At 49.1% G+C, this 18,944-nt stretch overlaps 1 protein-coding gene across 7 annotated transcripts in view; it reads left to right on the top strand.

The window, feature by feature from the left end:
- KATNIP (katanin interacting protein) overlaps positions 1 to 18,944 on the top strand; it is a 152,991-nt gene that overhangs the window by 22,025 nt on the left and 112,022 nt on the right. For all 7 annotated transcript variants that reach the window (XM_054693784.1, XM_054693783.1, XM_054693781.1 and 4 more), the window contains exon 3: positions 14,005 to 14,081. In XM_054693784.1, the coding sequence (XP_054549759.1) occupies positions 14,005 to 14,081 (77 nt within the window). The remainder of the gene's footprint in view (positions 1 to 14,004; positions 14,082 to 18,944) is intronic.

Below are 18,944 nucleotides of genomic sequence, written 5' to 3'. Positions count from 1 at the left end.
AGGCAGGTAGCAGCAGCCACGTTGTCCCAGGTTTTGTGCTGAATGCCTCATGTCTGTGGTTCACACTTTAGTGCGTATTAGAATCACCCACTCTAGTGTGCTTTTAAATGCACCCATATACAGGCCTCCTTCCAAATCAGTTAAATCAGAATCCTGAGGGTGTGACCCCATCGGAGGTGTTTGGTGTTGTTTTTTTTTTTTATCTTTTTAGCAACTTTACTGCTATATAATTTATATACCATAAAATTCACCTGTTTTAAGTGTATGGTTTTAGTTTTTATAAATGTACACATCTGTGCAGCTGTGAGTACTAGACCCCAGTGTTAGAATACTTCTGGCACCTCAGTAAGTTCTGTTGCGAGCACTGCTGACCATATCTTTGGTGTAGATTTATTAAGGAGTGAAGGTAACACAGATGGCATTGATTCTGGTCACAAACACAAATGATAACAAATTTGTGGTTAACTATTCTTTTTTATTTTAAAGATTTATTTATCTATACAAGAACTGGGGTACAGACTAGAGTCATGGTAGATTGAGAGAATTTACCAGAGACAGAATAGGGAGCAGAACAGGCAGACAGATGGAAAACACTGCTGAGGGGAGCAGCGGGCGAGACAGGAGAGGTCTGCCACACCATGTGGATTTCTCCCTGGCCAGCAGGGAATCGAACCCGTACTGCAGAGGCTGTGGACAGCTTCACAGCGCTGCACTCAACCCGCTGCACCACCAGGGAGGCCCAGTGGTTACCTATTCTTAAAGATTCTTGCCCTGTCTTTTATTGGGATCTAAAGAGAAGAAGTAGGCTACTCATCAGAGTTTCTTACCCCGCCCCTCATCTCCCAGAGCAATTCCAATGTGTCGCCAGGGATGAGAACCGGTGTTTGACATGTTTTAGGCACCCCAGCTCTCACCCCAGGGGGATTCCCTTTGCCCTATGCATGACCAGCCCCGAGGATACCTCGGTTCTCAATCCCTCTCAACAGACAAGACAGGCACAAATCAGAGAATGGCAGACATCATAGTGTTAAAGGACAGGGAGAGGGGCACTCCAGACCCCACAAACCTGCCTGCTCTAAATAGGTTCTGCCATCCATCACATCGCGTCAACACAAAACATATGAGACTTTAATGGGAAGGAACTTTAATACAATTAGGAAACAATACAGAAAAGACAAAGAATATAGTTTCTAAATCAAGCACCCAAAGTTACCCAACCCTTCATGGGTAAAAGTCCATCCAAATGGGATTGGCCCAGAGCAAGTTCCCAAAGCCTGCCACAAGTCTAAAGCATCTTCCAGTGGGGACCCACAGAAAAGGGTCAGAAACAACCAGACAAGTCTGGAAGGAAAAGAGCAAAATCAACATCAAGACAAAAACCGTCATTGTCACCTCCTCACGGGTCTATCACCCACATTTGTTTCACCCAGTCCACGACCAAAAGGCAAGAGCAGTTTCTTCACGTGTCTCTCAGCTCCATGTGCCTCCTCCAGGTCTCCTTCTGGCTCTCCATCCTGCTTCCTTCCTTCCTCAGTCTCCTCTGCAGCTTCTTCTCTCTGCTCAGCCCCACCCTCCCTTGGGTGGGGCAGGAAACCTGAAACCTCCCCCTTTCCTGGGGACCACCCAGGAAATGCCCAGATTAAAGTCCCAGGGGTGTCCAAGGAAGAAGAGACTTCCTGGAAGAGGCGGCTTGAGCAAGGCTTTGGAAGGGCTGCAGACATTTCTAAAAAATATGTCTTTGATGGTTGGCTTGAAGTCGGTAGACAATTTTGGTTTAGCTGGTAAAATTATTCTCAGCCTCCTCTCTAACAAGTATTCATGGTTCCTGCCTGCAGAGATTATATAGCGTTTATGGCCATTGGTCATGAATTATTAATGATTTTGAAATTGTGGTCATTGTAGTTTACTCAAAAATCATTAGGAAGTAAATTTATCATACAGTGTTAAAAAATAAATAAAAGAAAGGAAGCCAGAGGAGAAAGCAATCTTTATTCATTACCCTCCCAGCATCCACACTGGTGCCCACATACAGCAGGGCTCCCGGGCAGGGCACTGGGGATAGGTCTTCTTACTGCACAGAGCCACCAAAGCCCCCCAGTAACCTATGACTTGGAGCCCACAATGTGTTTCTGCCTCAAATCCCAGTTATCTACCCCTTTCACCTTGTTTGATAATCCCCACTTTGGAGATGTGGTATAGGGAATAAAGGCAGTAATGAATTAAGGTACCAAGCATAGTGCCCGACCCAGAGCAAGCACTCATAAATGTGGATTGCTCCATCATTTTAATCATTCCTTGGTGTCTAGTATTTAACAGAGGGATTCAGGCCTTTGAACCAAGGCAGCATGGGTGCACTTCTTACTGAAGGGGTCTCCCTTGCTCCAGGGGACCTCAGGCTGATTCCAGCATTCCAGTCTCCTGGCTGTGTGCCCCCAGGCAGGCTCATTGGGGGGTGGAGGGGGAGGGCACACTAAAGCACTCTGAGCCGCCTGTGATAATGGATTGCCTTCTTTTGCAGCTGATTGAAGATTCCAAAAAATGCTCTTAACAGCACACTCATCTGCTGAGCTCACTTTGTAAAGGACTGCAAAAGTCATTTAACTTAACCACCTAGAAAATGTTAAGCCTCGCCTTTGCCTGCATGCATTAGCTGCACACAGCACACGTCCGTGTGCACACACAGGACCTTTTGGTGCAAGGACTAGTGACTCTTGCCATCTTTGCCAAGCAAAGGGAGAGACTAAGATCTTAGGGAACCATAGAATAGGAGGGAGTCCAGGATCCAGGCTGCCTCCCCCTGGAGGAGGGTCATGTACCGCTGTGGGCATGCCTCCACACCCCTTCGGTCTTTGTGCCTCATCATTGTCTTGATGCTTCTCTCTACCAGCTGTTCCTTCTCTCTATTTGAGGCCAGAGAGTCTGATTGACCTGACTAATGAACAGTAAAGGGCATTTAGGAGGTACGGTGCTCCTGACATCAACTCCCCAGTTACCCTCCCAAGAGACAGCCCCTGTAATCAATTTCTTCTGTGCCCTTCCAGAAGTAGTCTATGCAGAGCAGATATATTCTTCTCTGCTCCTAGCCCCACCTCCCTTTTGTTAACACAATGATAGCATGCAATACACAGTGTTTTGTTCCTGGATTTTTTTTTTTTCCTTCACTTAGCAATTTGTCTTGGGGAGCATCCCGTGGTGTGCATGAGAAGGGCGGAGCTTTTCATTCCAGCCCCCTTGTGGAGTGCTGTGCAGATTCAAGTGTGACAGGCCCCCACCACAGAGTCTCTCAGCGACCATCCTGTAGTTCCCTAGTCCACCTTCTTCAGCAGGGAGTGGGCACAGGGTAGTGGTCCTGGACAGCAAGTGGGGGCATGCCCAGCCCCTTGATTTCTGAAAGCCATCCCTCTCGGGCCCCTTTTCCAGAGCGCATGTCTTGGCCAGTTGCAGGAGTCCAGTGGAACAGGTGGTTCTCCTGTCAGTTTCAGATTCCATCAGCACCCAGACAGCAGACCCTTCCCTTCCTCCTTTCTGTTCTTGTAACTTCAGCCATCGGGGGGCCAGGAGCAACCCCTTCCATGTTTACTGATCTCAACTGCTTTGTTGAAAAATTAAAAAAATAAAATAAGTCAGCGAGAGAAAAAAAGCACGAGGCATTCCGATGGTGCTGCATTACAGGATCCTGCTGATAGGACAGCTGACATTCCAAGCATGCGCTCTTCCCGGAATAAAGCCTCTAGCTCACATTTCTGGGCAGAGAAGGGCTGAATTCATTTTATATCCAACTGCCAAATGCATTCCCAGTTGTGAAGTTACTGTCGGTCTTTCTGCTGCCTGAGGTCTTGGTCTCTGTAGCTTTGAGAACTCGGTGACATTGACAACTTCTGATTTCTGCAGGGCCGATCAGTCACATGGTAGGGTTAGAAGCAGCTTAGCAGAGTAGTTGAGCTCCTGAGCCCTGGAACAAAGAGCCTGGGTTCCTAGGCCAGCCCCATCCCTCTGGCGAATTCCCTATCCTGCCTGTGATTTGACTTCCTCTTCTAACAAGCAGGGAGAATACAGAACCCGTGTAGGTTCTGGTAGCAGGTTCTGGTAAGGACTCAACGAGTTAACCCGCGAAAGGGGATTAGAATGGTGTTTGAAGCTCCAGCAACGCTGATTACTATAATTTAGATGGACAAGGCAAAAGGGACTTTGGAAAGTAAGAGGTGGGCAAGAGTCTGGCCAGGACTTGGAGCGGATGGTTGTTCTGGTCCCTGTGGTGCGATGGAATGGCACATCATCACCCTGGCCCGCTGCCATCAGCCAGCATCTCCCAGAAACATGTACACAGACACAGCTCCCATCACCCGAGTTTAACACCAGCAAGGCCAAGACACGAACCTAGAAAAGCCAAGAGAATCAATTTCTGATAAAATGCCCAGGGAGGAAATTGACAAGCCTGAGACCTTCCTGGTATCAGCTTAGCTTCCGGCATAAGATTAAACTCTAGAAAAACCCATCAGAGAGCTGCAATTTGTGACCAGAAAGAGATGCTGTTGACAGCTTCCCCTTCCTGCCCGAGCTGTTTTGGATGAACAATGTGCCCTTCAGCAGAGTGTTCTGTACTGTCAGATCCTAGACTGGAGGCTGTCTCCCTCTACCGCTCCCCACTCCCCCATCACTTTATAGAATACGGAATATGATTAGGAAAGAGAATGATACTACCTATGAGAAGCAGCTTCCTGCAAAGTACTCATGTCTCCTGGCTGGAATGGAACGTGAGAACTGTCCCTCCACCTGGGGACCCCTCCAGAGGAGCAGGTGATGGCCCTGAGCCTGCCGGGCCCTGCGGGCTCCAGTCCTGGGCCACCACCGCTGACCATGGCACTCTCGTTCTCCTCCTGTGGGCCTCCCTTTCCTCTGTGGTTCCCCCAGGCCTGATAAGAGCCCACGGCTGTGTGACTTCAATGTCATCAGAATCCACAAGCGACCTCGACTCTGTTCAGGAAGCTTTCCTCCAATCAGCTTCAGCAAAACATAAGGGAATTTGCTGCCTCACCCAGGCGGGAAGTCCAGGGGTGGAGCGTACTGGGCCTGGCTAGACCCGGGTGCTCTGACCCTCAGGGCTCTCTGCCTTTTCCTGTGACAGATCCACGTCCGGCGGGTTTTTCTGTCTGCTGCAAGCTGCCCACCAGCAGCCCAGCTCACCGCATAGAGGCTGGGTAGCCCGTGAGGAGAGTGCAAGCAAGAGTCAGGTGATGTGTGGGCCTCCCCGGTGGCGCAGCGGTTGAGCGCTGGGTTGCGAAGCTGCCCGCAGCCTCTGCAGCACCAGTTCAATCCCCGGCTGCTCCCTGGCCACCAAAGGAGGGTCCCACATGGCGCGCAGACCTCTCCTGCCGCCCACTGCTCCCCTCAGCAGTGTACTTCAGTCCTTCTGCCTGCTCTGCTCCCCGCTCTGGTGAATTCTCTCACCTTCCCGCACTTCTGACTGTACCCAGTGCTTGTATGTATAAACAAACAAATAAATAAATAATAAATCTTTAAAAAAAAAAAAAAAAAAAAAAAAAGAGTCAGGTGATGTGGCCTTAAACCCTGGCTCATCACTCACCCCTGTGCTTAGCCTCTAAGCCTCAGTTTCTGCATATGTAGAGTGGGGGTCAGGGGGGCCCTACCTCCTCAGGTTGTCAGGGGTGCTCTGAACAGTGACTGGCTCGTAGGAAGCCTAGACTAAGTGACAGGTGCTTCTCCTTCACTTCTCCTTGGGACACTGCTCAGCGGCGCCAGCCAAAGAAGCAGCTCTTTCCCCAAGTTCAGCTGATGGAATGCCCGGGAGACTCATGCCAGCCCAAGGCTCCTGCAGACGAGGCTGGCATGGGGTCAGCCTGAACGTGCAGAAGGAAGGTGTGTTTTCCCGGAACAACACCAGGATCCTGTTAGCAGAAAGACAGGAAGGATGGTGGGTAGGCTTCTAACGGGGAAGCCTCATGCAAAGGAACAGAGAGACTTTTAGGGAGGAGACCAGGAGAGTCAGGAGAGGCCCCAGGAAGGACTGCATGTGCCCGCCAGTGAGGAAGAAAGATTGTAGGCCGTGGAAATAGCAAGTGGCATGACCCATGGGGGAAGGGCTTGGCTTCTCTGAGACACAGCCAGAGGGTTAGTGGTTGTGGGGTAGCGGGTCCAGAAAGGTGGGGATGAGGTCGGGGAGGGGTTGGAGCCAGGTTGCATTTGTCTCTGCCTCAGTGCAGCACCCAGTCTCTGGAAGCTGGAGGAATATTTGTGGAATAAGTAGGAAGGGTCCCAGAGTGTTCTCCCCACTTTAGGGGCTGAGGTGGCCCCTGGGGGGTGAGCGCCTGTTCCCCAGCGCAGCCTGCGGGGTGGGGGCGTAGGTGCGGTGCAGGTGATACAGGCACTCTGTGGGAGGTTTGTTTCCTTAGCAGGAAACATGCTCAGATGAAAATCATGATGGAAGCAGAGATTGGAGGAAATTCTACCTAGACCACCTCTCACCTCTCGTCAGGCTCAGCCGTCAGCCCTGCCGGTGAATGCCGCAGCCAGAAGGGAGGCAGGAGCAGGAGGCTAGGGACTGGACCAGGAGGGAAAGATAGGGCAAAGTGGGGAGAAGTGGTCAGATTTTGGATCTATGATAGCTTTCTCATTTTTACAACAGGAAAAAGCCACCCTCGATCCATTTGTTTCCAGCCTGGGGGTTTGAAGGGTCGGGGGGAGTTTCTTCCTCCTTAATAGTCAAAGGCAATTTATGCTGCAGACCTTGCTTCCAGGAATTGCGGTGCCTAAGTTCTCTCTCAAGCTCCCCTCAGGAAGTAGGGCAGTGAGGCGAGGAAGGTGGGAGCAGCCTCATCTCTCCTTACTCAAAACCCAGATGAGATAATGTCAGGTCCGCCCAAAGCCTCCATCAGTTTCCTGACCATTTCCGAGTGACTCCAGGGTCCTCACGAAAGTCTTTGTTCCTCTGTCCCATCCTCTTCCTCCTGTTCCTGCCTTGAATTCTGTTGTAGTCGCACGCTCTCTGCTGCAGCCACACTAGGCTCCATGTTGTTCCTCCTGCGTGCCAAGCACGCCCTGCCTCATGGCATTTGCTCTTGCCCTTCCCACCACCTTTGTCCAGATGCCTGGAGGGGTCTCCTGCACATCCTTCAGTCTGCTGAGAGTTGCTGGGACTTCTCTGACCCTGCATTGAGCAGCCTCTCCCTCCCTCCTGCCCACGCACCCTCTGCCCTGATGGTTTTTACTGCATGTATCCTCTTACTAGAAGGTGAGCTTCACAAGAGCAGAGACGTGACTGTACTCACCATGTGTGTCCAGAGTGGGTATTCTATAAATATTAGTGAGCGAATGAAGTTGCGAAGTGAGTTTGTATGCACGTGGGATTTCCAGCACTGAGGTCACAGTGTGGAGGTATCTCTGCTAGGCTCTGTGGCTGGCTCAAGCGCTATTTTAGTAGGTCCATCTTTATGTTGGCAGCTACCTTCTACTGATGGCAAGTGATCGTGATTTTCCATTTATGGCATTAATGTAAAGTTCACTTTTAAAAGTGAACTCACTCAAGATTTAAAAAAAAAAAACAAGATCCACATTTGCAGCCAGAAAGATCATTTCCAATATACATCAGTCTTACAAGAACACTTTTCAGAGAATAAAAAGAAATGTTATTTTCAGTGAGCTATGAATGAAAGTGACTTTTTAGATAGCTACGTAAGAAACTGATTTTCATGAGGGAATGGTAGTCTCTGTTCTTCAAGTGCAAGAGGAAATCCTCAATTCAGTGTCTTCATCAACGCGTCACAAATGTGACTCTCAATACAGGAGGGTAGTAACAAATGTAAAGTCTAAGGTATTTGTAAAATAATCCACTCTCCTGCTGATCATCCACCAGGGGCGAGCCTGTGACCAGGTCAGCCCCAGGGCAGGAGAAACTCAGATCTTTGCTGCAGTGTTTTGCGTTGTTTCGTCCCACCTCTAGGGGGCAGTACCAGCCGCTGCTTTCAGCCTGTGTTGCTTGGCTTCTGTTTGCAGGATGGGCACACAGAATGGAGAATTATTACGCTACTCCTGTATCTCATATGTCAGCAAATGCAGTAAAAAGCAAGTTTGGAACTGTTCTTTTTCATTCAACTATCAATAATATGCATTAAGGACTTAACCACGTGGCATTGGGACACAGGGAACAGAATTGCCGAGAGGACAGAGGGTTTGGCGCTAGGGGTGGGTGTTGAAGGAAATGCAGGAGTTTTGTACCATAAAGAGACATTTGCATAGTCTTTTACTGTGGACTTATGTTCATCATGGAGAACGTTTATGAAGGTATCATTTTAATAGTCTAGAACATTACCCGGCACAGATACCCCCGACTGTTAGCTCTTCCACTGTAGCACCCAGAACTCATCAGATGGTGTCTCTCTCTCTCTCTCTCTTTCTCTCTCTCCACCTCCTCTCTCTCTCTCTCTCTCTCTCTCTCTCTCTCACACACACACACACACAAACACACACACACAACTTCACACTGACTTGAGTAAAGAAAGAAAGGTATTAGTTCTTGTGACTAGACAGTCCAAGAGAGTTCTGGCTTCAGGCATGGTTGGCTACAGAAGCACTGAACTCAGTTCAGAGGATCTAGTTTCTGTCTGCCTCCCTGTCTGTCCTCAATGCTGCTGCCTCTTCATTGGCGTCACTCTTGTGTCAGACTCTCCATGGAACATATAAGGATGCTCCGAAGGGTGAACCTCATTAGTTGATATCCAATGACTCCTTGCTTTGGGGTGGCCCTAGCAGCACTTGGCTCATATCAGCTAATAATTCCAGGGGACAGGGACTTTTCCATCAGAGTCAACCAGTCTCTGAGGTGTCAGGGCACGTGCCTCACCCCGAGCCAACCCCATGGCTGGGGCAATGGAGTACCTGGTTGGCCAGATGTAGGTCCTGTGCCCACCCTTTCAGATGCTGGGATATTACTTCCAGCCATACCACCTGGATTGAGAGTAGAGAAGAGGTGGCCAAAGGAAAGGCGAAGTGATATAACCAGAAGAAAATAAATAGACGCTGAGCTGACAAAAAGAGCAAATGTCCCCTGTTTTCATTTAGATGTTCTGTGGCCTTCAGGCAGTTTGCCCTGGCTTTCAAAGCCTCACTTTCCTTCTCTGTGAAATGGAAACAAAGATCCTAGAGCACAGAACATTGCTGGCACCCAAGGAGGCCTGAGTCAATGGGGGAGCTGGGGGGGGTGCGGCGCAGGGATTGGGGGTAACTCCGGTGTGTGGACATAATCTGTGACCCCTCTGTGCCCCCAGACAGTCATTATTAAACCTTCCAAGATCCTGCTGTCAGCTAGAACCTGGCCACCCCGCACCCTCAGGCCCTGGAAACCAACACGCGCTCAGCTACTTGTTGATGCAGCCCAGGCGCTCGCACTCACTAAATCAGCCCTGTTTAGGGGCATTCCAATATGCTGGTCTCAGAGGAAGGCGTGACCCCTGAAATACAGACTCTGCCGGGCACCTTTAAACATCTCTGATTCTCGGTGTTTCTTTCCAATTCCATTTTTTCCTCCAGAGAGAATTAATATGGCCACTGATAAAATTCTACACCACCTCTGGGGCCAGCATTAGGAGAAAGATGATAAGGATGCCAGAACGGCAATGAGACAAGGCTTTTGTGTCTCATACAAATTCCTTGCCATTCTGCTGTGCTTGACTCATGTCTCACCCATCAATCTAGTCAAACCAACTTCTGGCCAGTCCATGGACGTTTCTAGCTTTTTCAGGATGTTTCCCGGCCTTTGCCCATGGAATGTCCTACTCTTTTCTTGTAGCCAACCTTACAAATGTTTCCACTTTCAAATCCCAGCTCAAATTCTCCTTATTTGTTCATTCACTCAACCAATATTTAGTGAGGACCTGAGGTGTGCCAGGTGCTGTCCTAAGGGCTTGGGATACACAAGTAATTAAGACACAGCTCCCTACCTTAGTAGAATTTTTATTCTAGTTCAGGGAACAGCCTAGTACATTAAAAAGCATAATAAATACGGGAAAGTAAATATGATGTTAGTGGTAGTGGTGATGGATGCAGCTTGCCATCTTAAATAGGTGGCCAGGGAGGAGCTCCCTGAGGCCAGCTGTGAAGGAGGTAAGGAGTCTGGGCACTTACCTGGGGGACCAGCGCTCCTGGTAGATGAAGTGGGAACTTGAAGGCCCAGGGGTGGGTGTGGCGGTTACTGGAGGGAGGATGAGGAAGAGGAGCAGAGTGATGGAAGTGGTCAGAGGTGTAAGTAGAGGCCAGTGTGCTGGGCCTGGTAATCTCTGGGAAGGCTTTGCCCTTGACTCTGAGGCCCATGTAGAGCCCTGAGTGAAGGGTCCCCATGATTTGACTTGCCTTTCATCCGGACCCCCTATGGCAGTAGGGAAAATGGGGGGTAGGGTGGGGCCAGGAGCCAGAGGAGGGGCCTGGGCCAGGGTGCTGGACAGGTGGGGAGAGGAAGTCAGATTTGGGATGCCCGATAGTTCCCACATGGTGCTGATGGACTGGGTGTGGGGTGGGAGAGAGAGCAAGGTTTCAAAGACACATGAGGATGGGGCCTGGCCTTGGAGCCTGTCCAGGCTCCCTCGTTCATATCTTGGCGTATAATTGTGAGTTATATGCTTAATTATAATCATGTGTCTCATTCTTTTTTGAAGAACATTATGGACTCTATTGCCAAAATAATAATAATAATAATAATAATAATAATAATTGTGTGTTTAACTGAAGGGTGTTCCCAAGACCCCCTACAGGCCAGCCTCCATTAGGCATCCTGACCATCTGTGTAGCTTGACTGGAGGCACAACAGCAGGGGGCGCTACCCACACCCCACGTGAATGGGGCCTGAGTGGTGCATTTGGGTCCTGGCTGGTGGTGGAGTACAGCCTACTGGTCACTTGGTTTACCTAGTGGGTCAGAACTTTTGTAAAACACTCGCTGCAGAGGTAACAGCCACACAGTAAGCACCTGACAAATGTTGGCTGAAATGATTATGATACACTTGGTCTGTTACACGGTCCTCACACTTTTGGGGGGTGTCAAGTATCAAAGCACCATTTTATAGATGGGGAACTAAAGCCTCAGCAAATTGGAGCATGGTGTGCAGGGGCAAGGTGGAGTCTGGGCAGCAGAAAGGGTTAACTGAGTTAGTGCCCAGGATATCTTAGCAGTGATAACTCTAGAGCTGGGTGGTGGTAAAGAGTCCAGACTCCCTGTGTGATGCTTCCTCTGCTTCTGTCCTCCAGGAATTAAACACCCAAGTAGGAATCAATAAGAACAAGAAAGAAAAGAATCCTAAATTCCTTCCATTTTGATCCTACTTAGAATAGCCCAGTAAGGTAGACCTTATTAATAGCCCCTTTTTACAGAAGAGGAAAGTGAGGCTCAGAGAAGTAAGTGACAGAGTCCAGAGCTCACCCTCTGAGTCCCTAAATCTCTAGATAATTAGTGAGCAATATATACAGTTAAGTGCTAACAACTTAGCACTTAATTATATGCTATTTCTCACTATTGTATATAATTTAATACTAATTGCAGGGTTTCAGAATGAGCTGAAGTTAGCGGGGGTGAGAATGGCAAGGGTTCATGGAGACTTTAGGAACCAAGCTAAGCCTCAGAGAGGATTTGGGTGGAGGCTGGAGGGGGACAGGGTGGGTTTCTGGAAAAGGGAATAAAATGATCAAGGCATCAGGTAGAAGTGAGCGTGGAGGGGAGGGGAGTGTCTAGGATAGTGCTATTTAAATAACAGAACTAAACACGTAGGTGTAACTCACATCTTTGAGAACTTTGTGCCAGGTACTTCCCCTAAATCCTTTGCCAATCCACACTTAACCCAATGAGGGAAAGAAAACTCCAACCAGGCAGATAGCTATTATTCCCATTTCAAATTAAGAAACCAATGACATCTGTGACCTGGAGCCAGACCTAGACTCCAGAGCTCTTGTTCTTCCCAGCTCAAGTTCAGAGACGATCTGACGAGAGGTGGGGGGTGTGGTGGTAGATGGGGAACAGAGGTGGGCTAGTTTCACGCTGTGCTGCTCTAAGTGTGACCTCAGTGGCATTGCCTAGAGCTTGTTGGCTGTGCAGACTCTGCAGTCAGCACGACCAGGGTGATTTGTGTGCCTGTTAGCATTTGAGAAGGGGGCTGGTGAGAGGTTTGATTGGATAGATGCCTCTGCCTGTTTCTGGAGACCTCTCCCTCCACCTGAGAGTAAATGTGTGCCCAGAGGCTTTGAGGTGGAAGCCCAGAACAGCCAAGGAACAATTCTGGGTTCCCATCCAGGGGACTCATTTCCTTGTTATCAGAAAGAGAAATGAAGATGAAGGGAAGGAGACTGAGGGAGGCTGGGTGTGCAGACAATGAGTAGCGCGTGGGAGGCCACAGGAGTCAGGGCAGCCAGAGGCGGCATCAGGGGGCAAAGGGAGACTGGAAACCACAGCAGCTGAAGCAGGAGACTGTGGGTTTGGGGAGGGATGAGTAGCCAGCAGTTGCCCAGGATAGAAAGAGCTATTACTGCCTTTGGTTAAGGAGATGAAGCGTCACCGTTGGAGAGGGTTCTGGTAGAATAATAGGGTCAAAGTCAGGTGTTGAGACACTAAGAAAAGAATGCAGGAGATTCTTTCTTGCCCCTCTTCTCCCCATGATAATTGTTGGGATTTTCACACAAATTGCATTTCTATTACAAATGTCTTACTTGCCATTTAAAACTTAATCCCTGCAATTTGAGACTAGAATCAAGTTGATATGGGCTCTTTAATCCAGTCCCTTGGCCAAAAGTAATTTAAGAAACATAGAAAATCTCAAAGCATTGTTTATAGTATTATCCTATTTTTGTTTCATGTGTATGTTTATAAATATGTATATATGTGTATTATAAAGAAAAATATCTAAAGGACTATGAATCAAATTATAATGAAGGTTTTACTGTATATACATGTCATTTAAATGTGTATAATTTATTATACTTTAATTATCCCTTCTTAAGCTATAAAAATTATAATAGAGGTTATCTCTAATGGTCAGATGATGGTATATGACTTATAATTCTTTTGGCTGCAGATGACAGAAACTCATATGAAACTTATAAAGCAATTAACTAAATGGTCCAGATACTTCTTCAGGCATGGCTGGATCCAGGGACTCAAATTCTGTCATTAGGAATCTCTGTTTCTTCAGCTCTCAGATCTGTCATCTTCTTAATTGACTAAATTCTCAGGCACATCTAGGTCTGTGGTTCATCAGCCTAGCACGCCAGTGGAGAGAGAACAGCTTTTTTCTGAGACAATCAGCAGCAGCCCAGGGCTATCTTTCAAGGGCCATGGCTCATCCTTAGACCAATGGGTCACTGGGATAGGAGGAAGCACTGTGTTGGTTGTCAAGGTCAAGGTCTGTGACCCAAGATCAGAACAAAAGAACTTTCAAGGACATCTAAGGAAGCCAGGGAATTGAAAGAAGGCACCAAGTATTTCTCCAAAGGAAATCCACAGCCCTGGTGCCAGAGGAGGAGATGTAAAACCATAAATGTCTGCTCTAAAGGGGCCTTCTCTCTCTGGGGCATAGATGTTTGTGATGCCTGAGTTGTTTATAATAAGCATGTAATTGTCTTGCAATAAAAGGAGAAAAGGGAGATCCCCTCTTAAACCACTGTTTGGTTGTATCTGGTTACAGCAATTGAGACAGCTAATGAGTGTGGAGAAAGCAGTAAAGCCCCCACTCACCCGGGCCTGTACGTTGTAGGGCCCCGGGAGACTAAACCATGGCAAGACTAGGGAATCCACCTTCTCCTTTTCATAGCTTGTTAGTTGTGTATGTTCAAGACCCACTGGGCCGTCAGATGATCTCTGGGGCTCTGGGTTGCCAGAGTGAGGCACCCGGGGAATTGGGCCTCCGTCAAGGTCAGCCTCTGCCCCTCATCCTCCTGCCCGGGTGCATCACGCCCGGCTCAGTAAATGCTTCCCTGCATTCCGATATCACACCGATCTGTTTCTTCATTTCAGGGTTACACTAAGGACATGGTGACAGACTTTGATGAGAAACATGATGAGTATTTAATATTGCTTCAGCAGAGGAACCGGTAAGATGAAGCTGCTCGACGGCAGCCCTTAATATTAGCCAAATAAAAATTCTATTTAGATTTATTAGCAGCATGCAGGCTCTGGTTCACACAGGAATGGGATGCAGTCACCCCCCACTCAGAGGCTTGGAATATTATCTGCAATCCCAGCTCCTGTATCTCCATTCCCTGATTTAATTGCCTCTTTTGATTGAGCTGTAGCACACGGTTCTTCGTGTAAATACTGCCTCTTGATTCCCTGCTTCTGTTCTGGGAGGAGGTGGGCTTGTGAAAAGCTGGAATTTGGCAGGGCCTGTGCACTAGTCACCTGAACAGCCCCAACTGATCTTGCAGGCTTTGAGGGCCCTAGCAACCTGAGCCTGTAACCATATTGTGTTGTGTAAAGGGGGGATCGTGCCGTTTTTTTTTTTTTTTTTTTTTTTTTGGTGATGGAGGTGCGAGGCCATGCGGTCAGCTTGAAAGAGGCGGCCTTTTCTCAGTGCCTTTGCAGAGCTGTGGGAGTTCATTTTCAGGGCACTGTGGTCTGTTGTCAGGCCTGGAACCCCTCAGGGAGCTGGATTTGCAAACTCAAATGCTAAGAGGGACCCACAGCGAGTGAAGTGGCTCAGTGGGGTTCTGGTACCTGGAACTTTCATGTCTCTGAGCCAGTTCTGTTTATGGGAACATACCTTCTATCCTGGTCAGGGAAGCTGGAAATCTGATTTTGTATTGAGAAATCTCCTGAGTTTTAAAATATGGGCAGTGAATTCAAATGAAAGGCCCAACAAAGGAAAGAATACTGCAACCCCCCCCCCCCAAACAGATCTGCAAGTGGGGTACTACCTTGGGCCTTCATGTTATGGGTTTGGACTTGGGGTCTGGTGGGTAAGAGAGTCTATCTAGGGATGGTCATCCTGAAATGGGGATTCAACCCTTGCCTGGCTGGACACTTGGTGCTTATCAGCCAGATCCCTGGTGGCGTGTTACATTGGACAAGTTGTGATGATCCAAGTTAATCCCAGAAGCTGTAGGAATGTTGTATCCCTGCCCATAGCCTCTACTAAGTTCCGCTAAGACCCCTGGTATTGACATCAGTAATACTGTCCATGTTTCCATATGCCCCCTGGGGAGGCAGAGCACCTAGGAATTGATCAGCTCTCCGGGATCAGCTGGAAATGCCAGGCAGTGTCCTTTGTGCCGAGCTGTTCTGTGCTCATCTCCCTCCGTCCCAGAGACGACCTCAGACTAGCAGAGCGGAAGGCCCGTGCTGATTAGACCGGTGTGGTTTTTATCATCATTAATGCCACGGAGCAGGATGTTTTTATTCAGTTCTGGCAGGCTGGATGGTGCCACCGAACACCTGGGTGATCGTTTAATCATGTGCATGTGACTTGTCTGGGAGGAGAGTGTCACCGTTCCTTGGAGCAAATTGCTTTTCATTAATTAGGGGAATCAATAAGTGCACCATGAGAGAAGGCCCAGCCGAGCACGTAGATGAGGCTACCCACAGACAAGGTTGCAGCACAAAGGTGATTTTAAAATACACTGAGTTGCTATCAAAACTGAGTTGCTATCAAATTGTGGGGATGTATGGTCGCCGAGAGGAAGCTGGCTTGACAACAGGAGATTAGGAGGTAGGGCTAGAAAGAAACACTTCCAAGAGGAGACTTAGGATGATGGGAGCACCCCTGAGATAGGGTAGGGTAGAACCTACCCTTGTTCCATCCTTTCATCTTACCCCTACACTCCCGGATGAGGCAGAGACAGTTATTGCACCCATTTTGCAGACAGGGAAGTAGAGGCCCAGGGAACAATTTGCCCAAGGTGGGGAAGCAATGGAACTGGGCTTTGCTTTCTTGTTTGTGTTTCATTTAATATTGTCATAAGTGATTAAGAAAAGAGAAACCTGCCAGGGTTGCCAGTGGCCCCAAGTTCACTAAAGAGGTTTCTGTGACTAAGCTATAGCTTACTTTGAAATCTAGTTTTATGATCAGTAGTCAGTCTTTCTTCAACTCTCAGCTGTTTTCTCATGTTGGAAACGCCTCGGTCTGTCCTTGGCCAAGCTGGAAAAGAAAACCCTGTCAGCTTCTCTGGCTGTCTTGCGACCTGAGGTGTGGTCAGGTGAGATCTTCTGAAAGCTCTGCCAGGGACACAGCTGCCCACAAGATGCTGGGCACGTTTATTCTTTGATTCATTCAACAGGAACTCATCAAGTGCCTTCTCAGTGCCTGGCCTCACTACCAGTGTGAAGGAGAACCTTGTGATGAGGAAGACAGACTGTCACTTAGTGCTCCTTGGGTTGGAAGGCACAGAAGCCCAAAGTAAATGGACTTTAAGCAACAAGGAAACATATTGGCTCATAAAATTAAGAAATCCAGGGTGATACTCTGGCTTCAGGCATAGTTGGATCCAGGCGCTAAAATTCTATCAGTGAAATCAGTCAATCTTCACCTCTCAGCTCTGGTTCCTTACATTGGATTCAACCCAGGCAGGTATTTCACTCACAGTGGCCGAGGCAGCCCCTAGAAACCCCATGCTTACATCTTTCCTGCAGAGAAGAGAGCACCCATTTCTAAGAGCTCCAGGCAAAGTGCTGGATGGGGGAGGGTTGCTTCTGTTGGTCAGTTGGGACGTGTTCCAGGTCCTGAACCAGTTAATCCCGTGTCCAGTGAGGTAGCTTAGCCAGATGACCCAAAAGCTGGGTGGTGATGTCAGTCTCACCCAAGCCCCACAGAGTAAAAGAAGGCATGGCACAGTCCCAAAGGGAATCGGAGAGATTATGTCTGCAAGATGGGGGGCATTGCAGGGCAGGCATGAGGAACGCTGTCTGCCCTTGAGCTCAGGCCGGTGTCTGCCCACGCAGCAGGTGCCCTTGAGCTCGGGCCAGTGGCAGCAAGTACAAGGCTGCCTATAACTGTGCTGGAAGAAGCAGAAAGTGATTGCCCTGCAGGAGGGGACAGGAGAAGGAGGAAGAAAGGGGAGAGGTCAGAAAAAGAGAGAAATTCTCTTTTGTTTCCTTTATTTCACTTCTACCCTTGGGGTGGCCCCTGTTCATCCCTGCACAACCCCTCCCAGAGCAGCTTAGTGATTCCGGTCACTAGGCTTCCTGAAAGATGTAATCATACCCGACGGGACTCCCGCAAGGGCAACCAGAGTGATCAAAGTGCTGAGATATGAGGACTGACTGGAGAGATTAGGCCCTTGCATCTGAAGCGCCGATGACCGAGGGCTGGAATGGACACCTCCAGATTGTGGGAGGGAGGACCAGAAGCAGGCGTCTAGCAATCCTATTACTTGTTTTTTTTCAAAAAAGTCATTTGAGGGAAACTTACAGGAAAATGAACTCTTAGGAGCGGTGAACCTGCTGCTTCAGGAGAGGTAAGGGTGAGGTGGGGGGGGGGTTGCAGACAACCAGCACCCACGGGGCCCTCTGAGCTAGAGCTGCAACCTAGTCTCCCTTCCATCCTCAAGACACCCCACATGCAATTGGCCACATTCTTGGTCACATTCTGCAGGAGAGAAAACAGACCCTGGGAGGTTAGGGCCTGGCCAAGGTCATACAAGCTGGGGAACGGCAGGGCCTCCAGTATTTAGCTTCCACCTCTGACCTCCCAGAAGACAGATACCAGACCCTGTGGGCCGCCCAGGTTCGGGAAGGAGTGGCAGACTTTTTGCACCACTGCCCCCACCATTACCTCTCCATCCTTCAAGGCTCAGCTCAAATGCCCCCACCTCCAAGAAGCCTCCAGCTGGGAGCCCCTGTTCCTGAACTCTGAATGCTCAGAGCCCTGTGGCGTGCTGCCTGGTGAGCAGATGAGAAAGAGCACAGTGTGTGATGGAGAGACATTCTCAGGAGTCTGAGAGACAGGAATTTAAATCACAGTTGCTTCTGGATACTGTAGCCACGGGCAAGTTGCCTGTAGACTAGGCCAGTGGGAGGGCCTGTCACACCCCAGGGCCAGTGAAGGACTAAGTGAGACAAGATACTTGAAGGTCACAGCCAGCCCACCAGCGCTTTTCATCGTCATCATCCCTGCCTCATGTTACCGTTATCTACGCCTTCTCCTTGAGCTGGTATCCAGGTAATCCTTCAATGCCTGATGCTGCAGGAACCCCTGAGCTGACCGTTGGGGTCACTGAGGTCCAGATGCACCATGTGGCTCACTGCATGCCCAGAGCAATCACAGCAGTCAGAGTCCAAGATAGTTCAGTCATAAATCCAAGTCGACTGGACCACGAACAATGCACTTACCTGCTGGGAGCGTGGCTGAGGCCTCTTCACCACCTGGGGCCCTGCCTGGGGCCTGTCACACTCCTGCACGACACCCTGTGTTCTAACTCATGGTTCTTCCACGTCCCCTTCTGTGCACAAGAGCACAAGTGACCCCCAAGACCAACATGGGAAAAAGCAGCAGTGATGCTGTGCCCTGCACTCCACCCGCAGGGGCTGTGCTCGTGGGCACATCCGTGGCTTCTCCCCCAGGCCGGATTTTGAGTTCCTTGGGGTCCCTTGTTCCAGAAATAGATATTGAGCATTCCTCACCATCCTGGCACTTAGCCCAGACCCCATGCCCAGAGGCTCACAAGGAGAACGCAGCCACTATGCCATGGAGGGATAGTGACACAAACCACAGAACAAAACCCACAGGGGACAGAGTGTGGCAGGGCAGCCGGAGGCCAGGGGCTCCGATCCCCCTAGGGGCTGGGGCTGAGTCTGATTTCTCTGAATCCTCTACACCTAGTGCAGCGTCTTATGCAAAGTGAGCTATCAGTTAAAAATAAAAACTTTGATGCCGTGTGAATATTACCGACACACTCAGCTGCAGTAGGGGAGGGAGTTCCTTTAGCCATTCCTTTCACAGACTGAATAATTAGCCCCTCATT

This window comes from Talpa occidentalis, unplaced genomic scaffold, assembly GCF_014898055.3.
Source record: "Talpa occidentalis isolate TD23 unplaced genomic scaffold, MPIMG_talOcc4v2.1 talOcc4.12, whole genome shotgun sequence".
Taxonomy (NCBI): Eukaryota; Metazoa; Chordata; class Mammalia; order Eulipotyphla; family Talpidae; genus Talpa; species Talpa occidentalis.
Note: the sequence above shows the minus strand (reverse complement) of the source record. Positions and strands in the feature narration are given on the sequence as shown.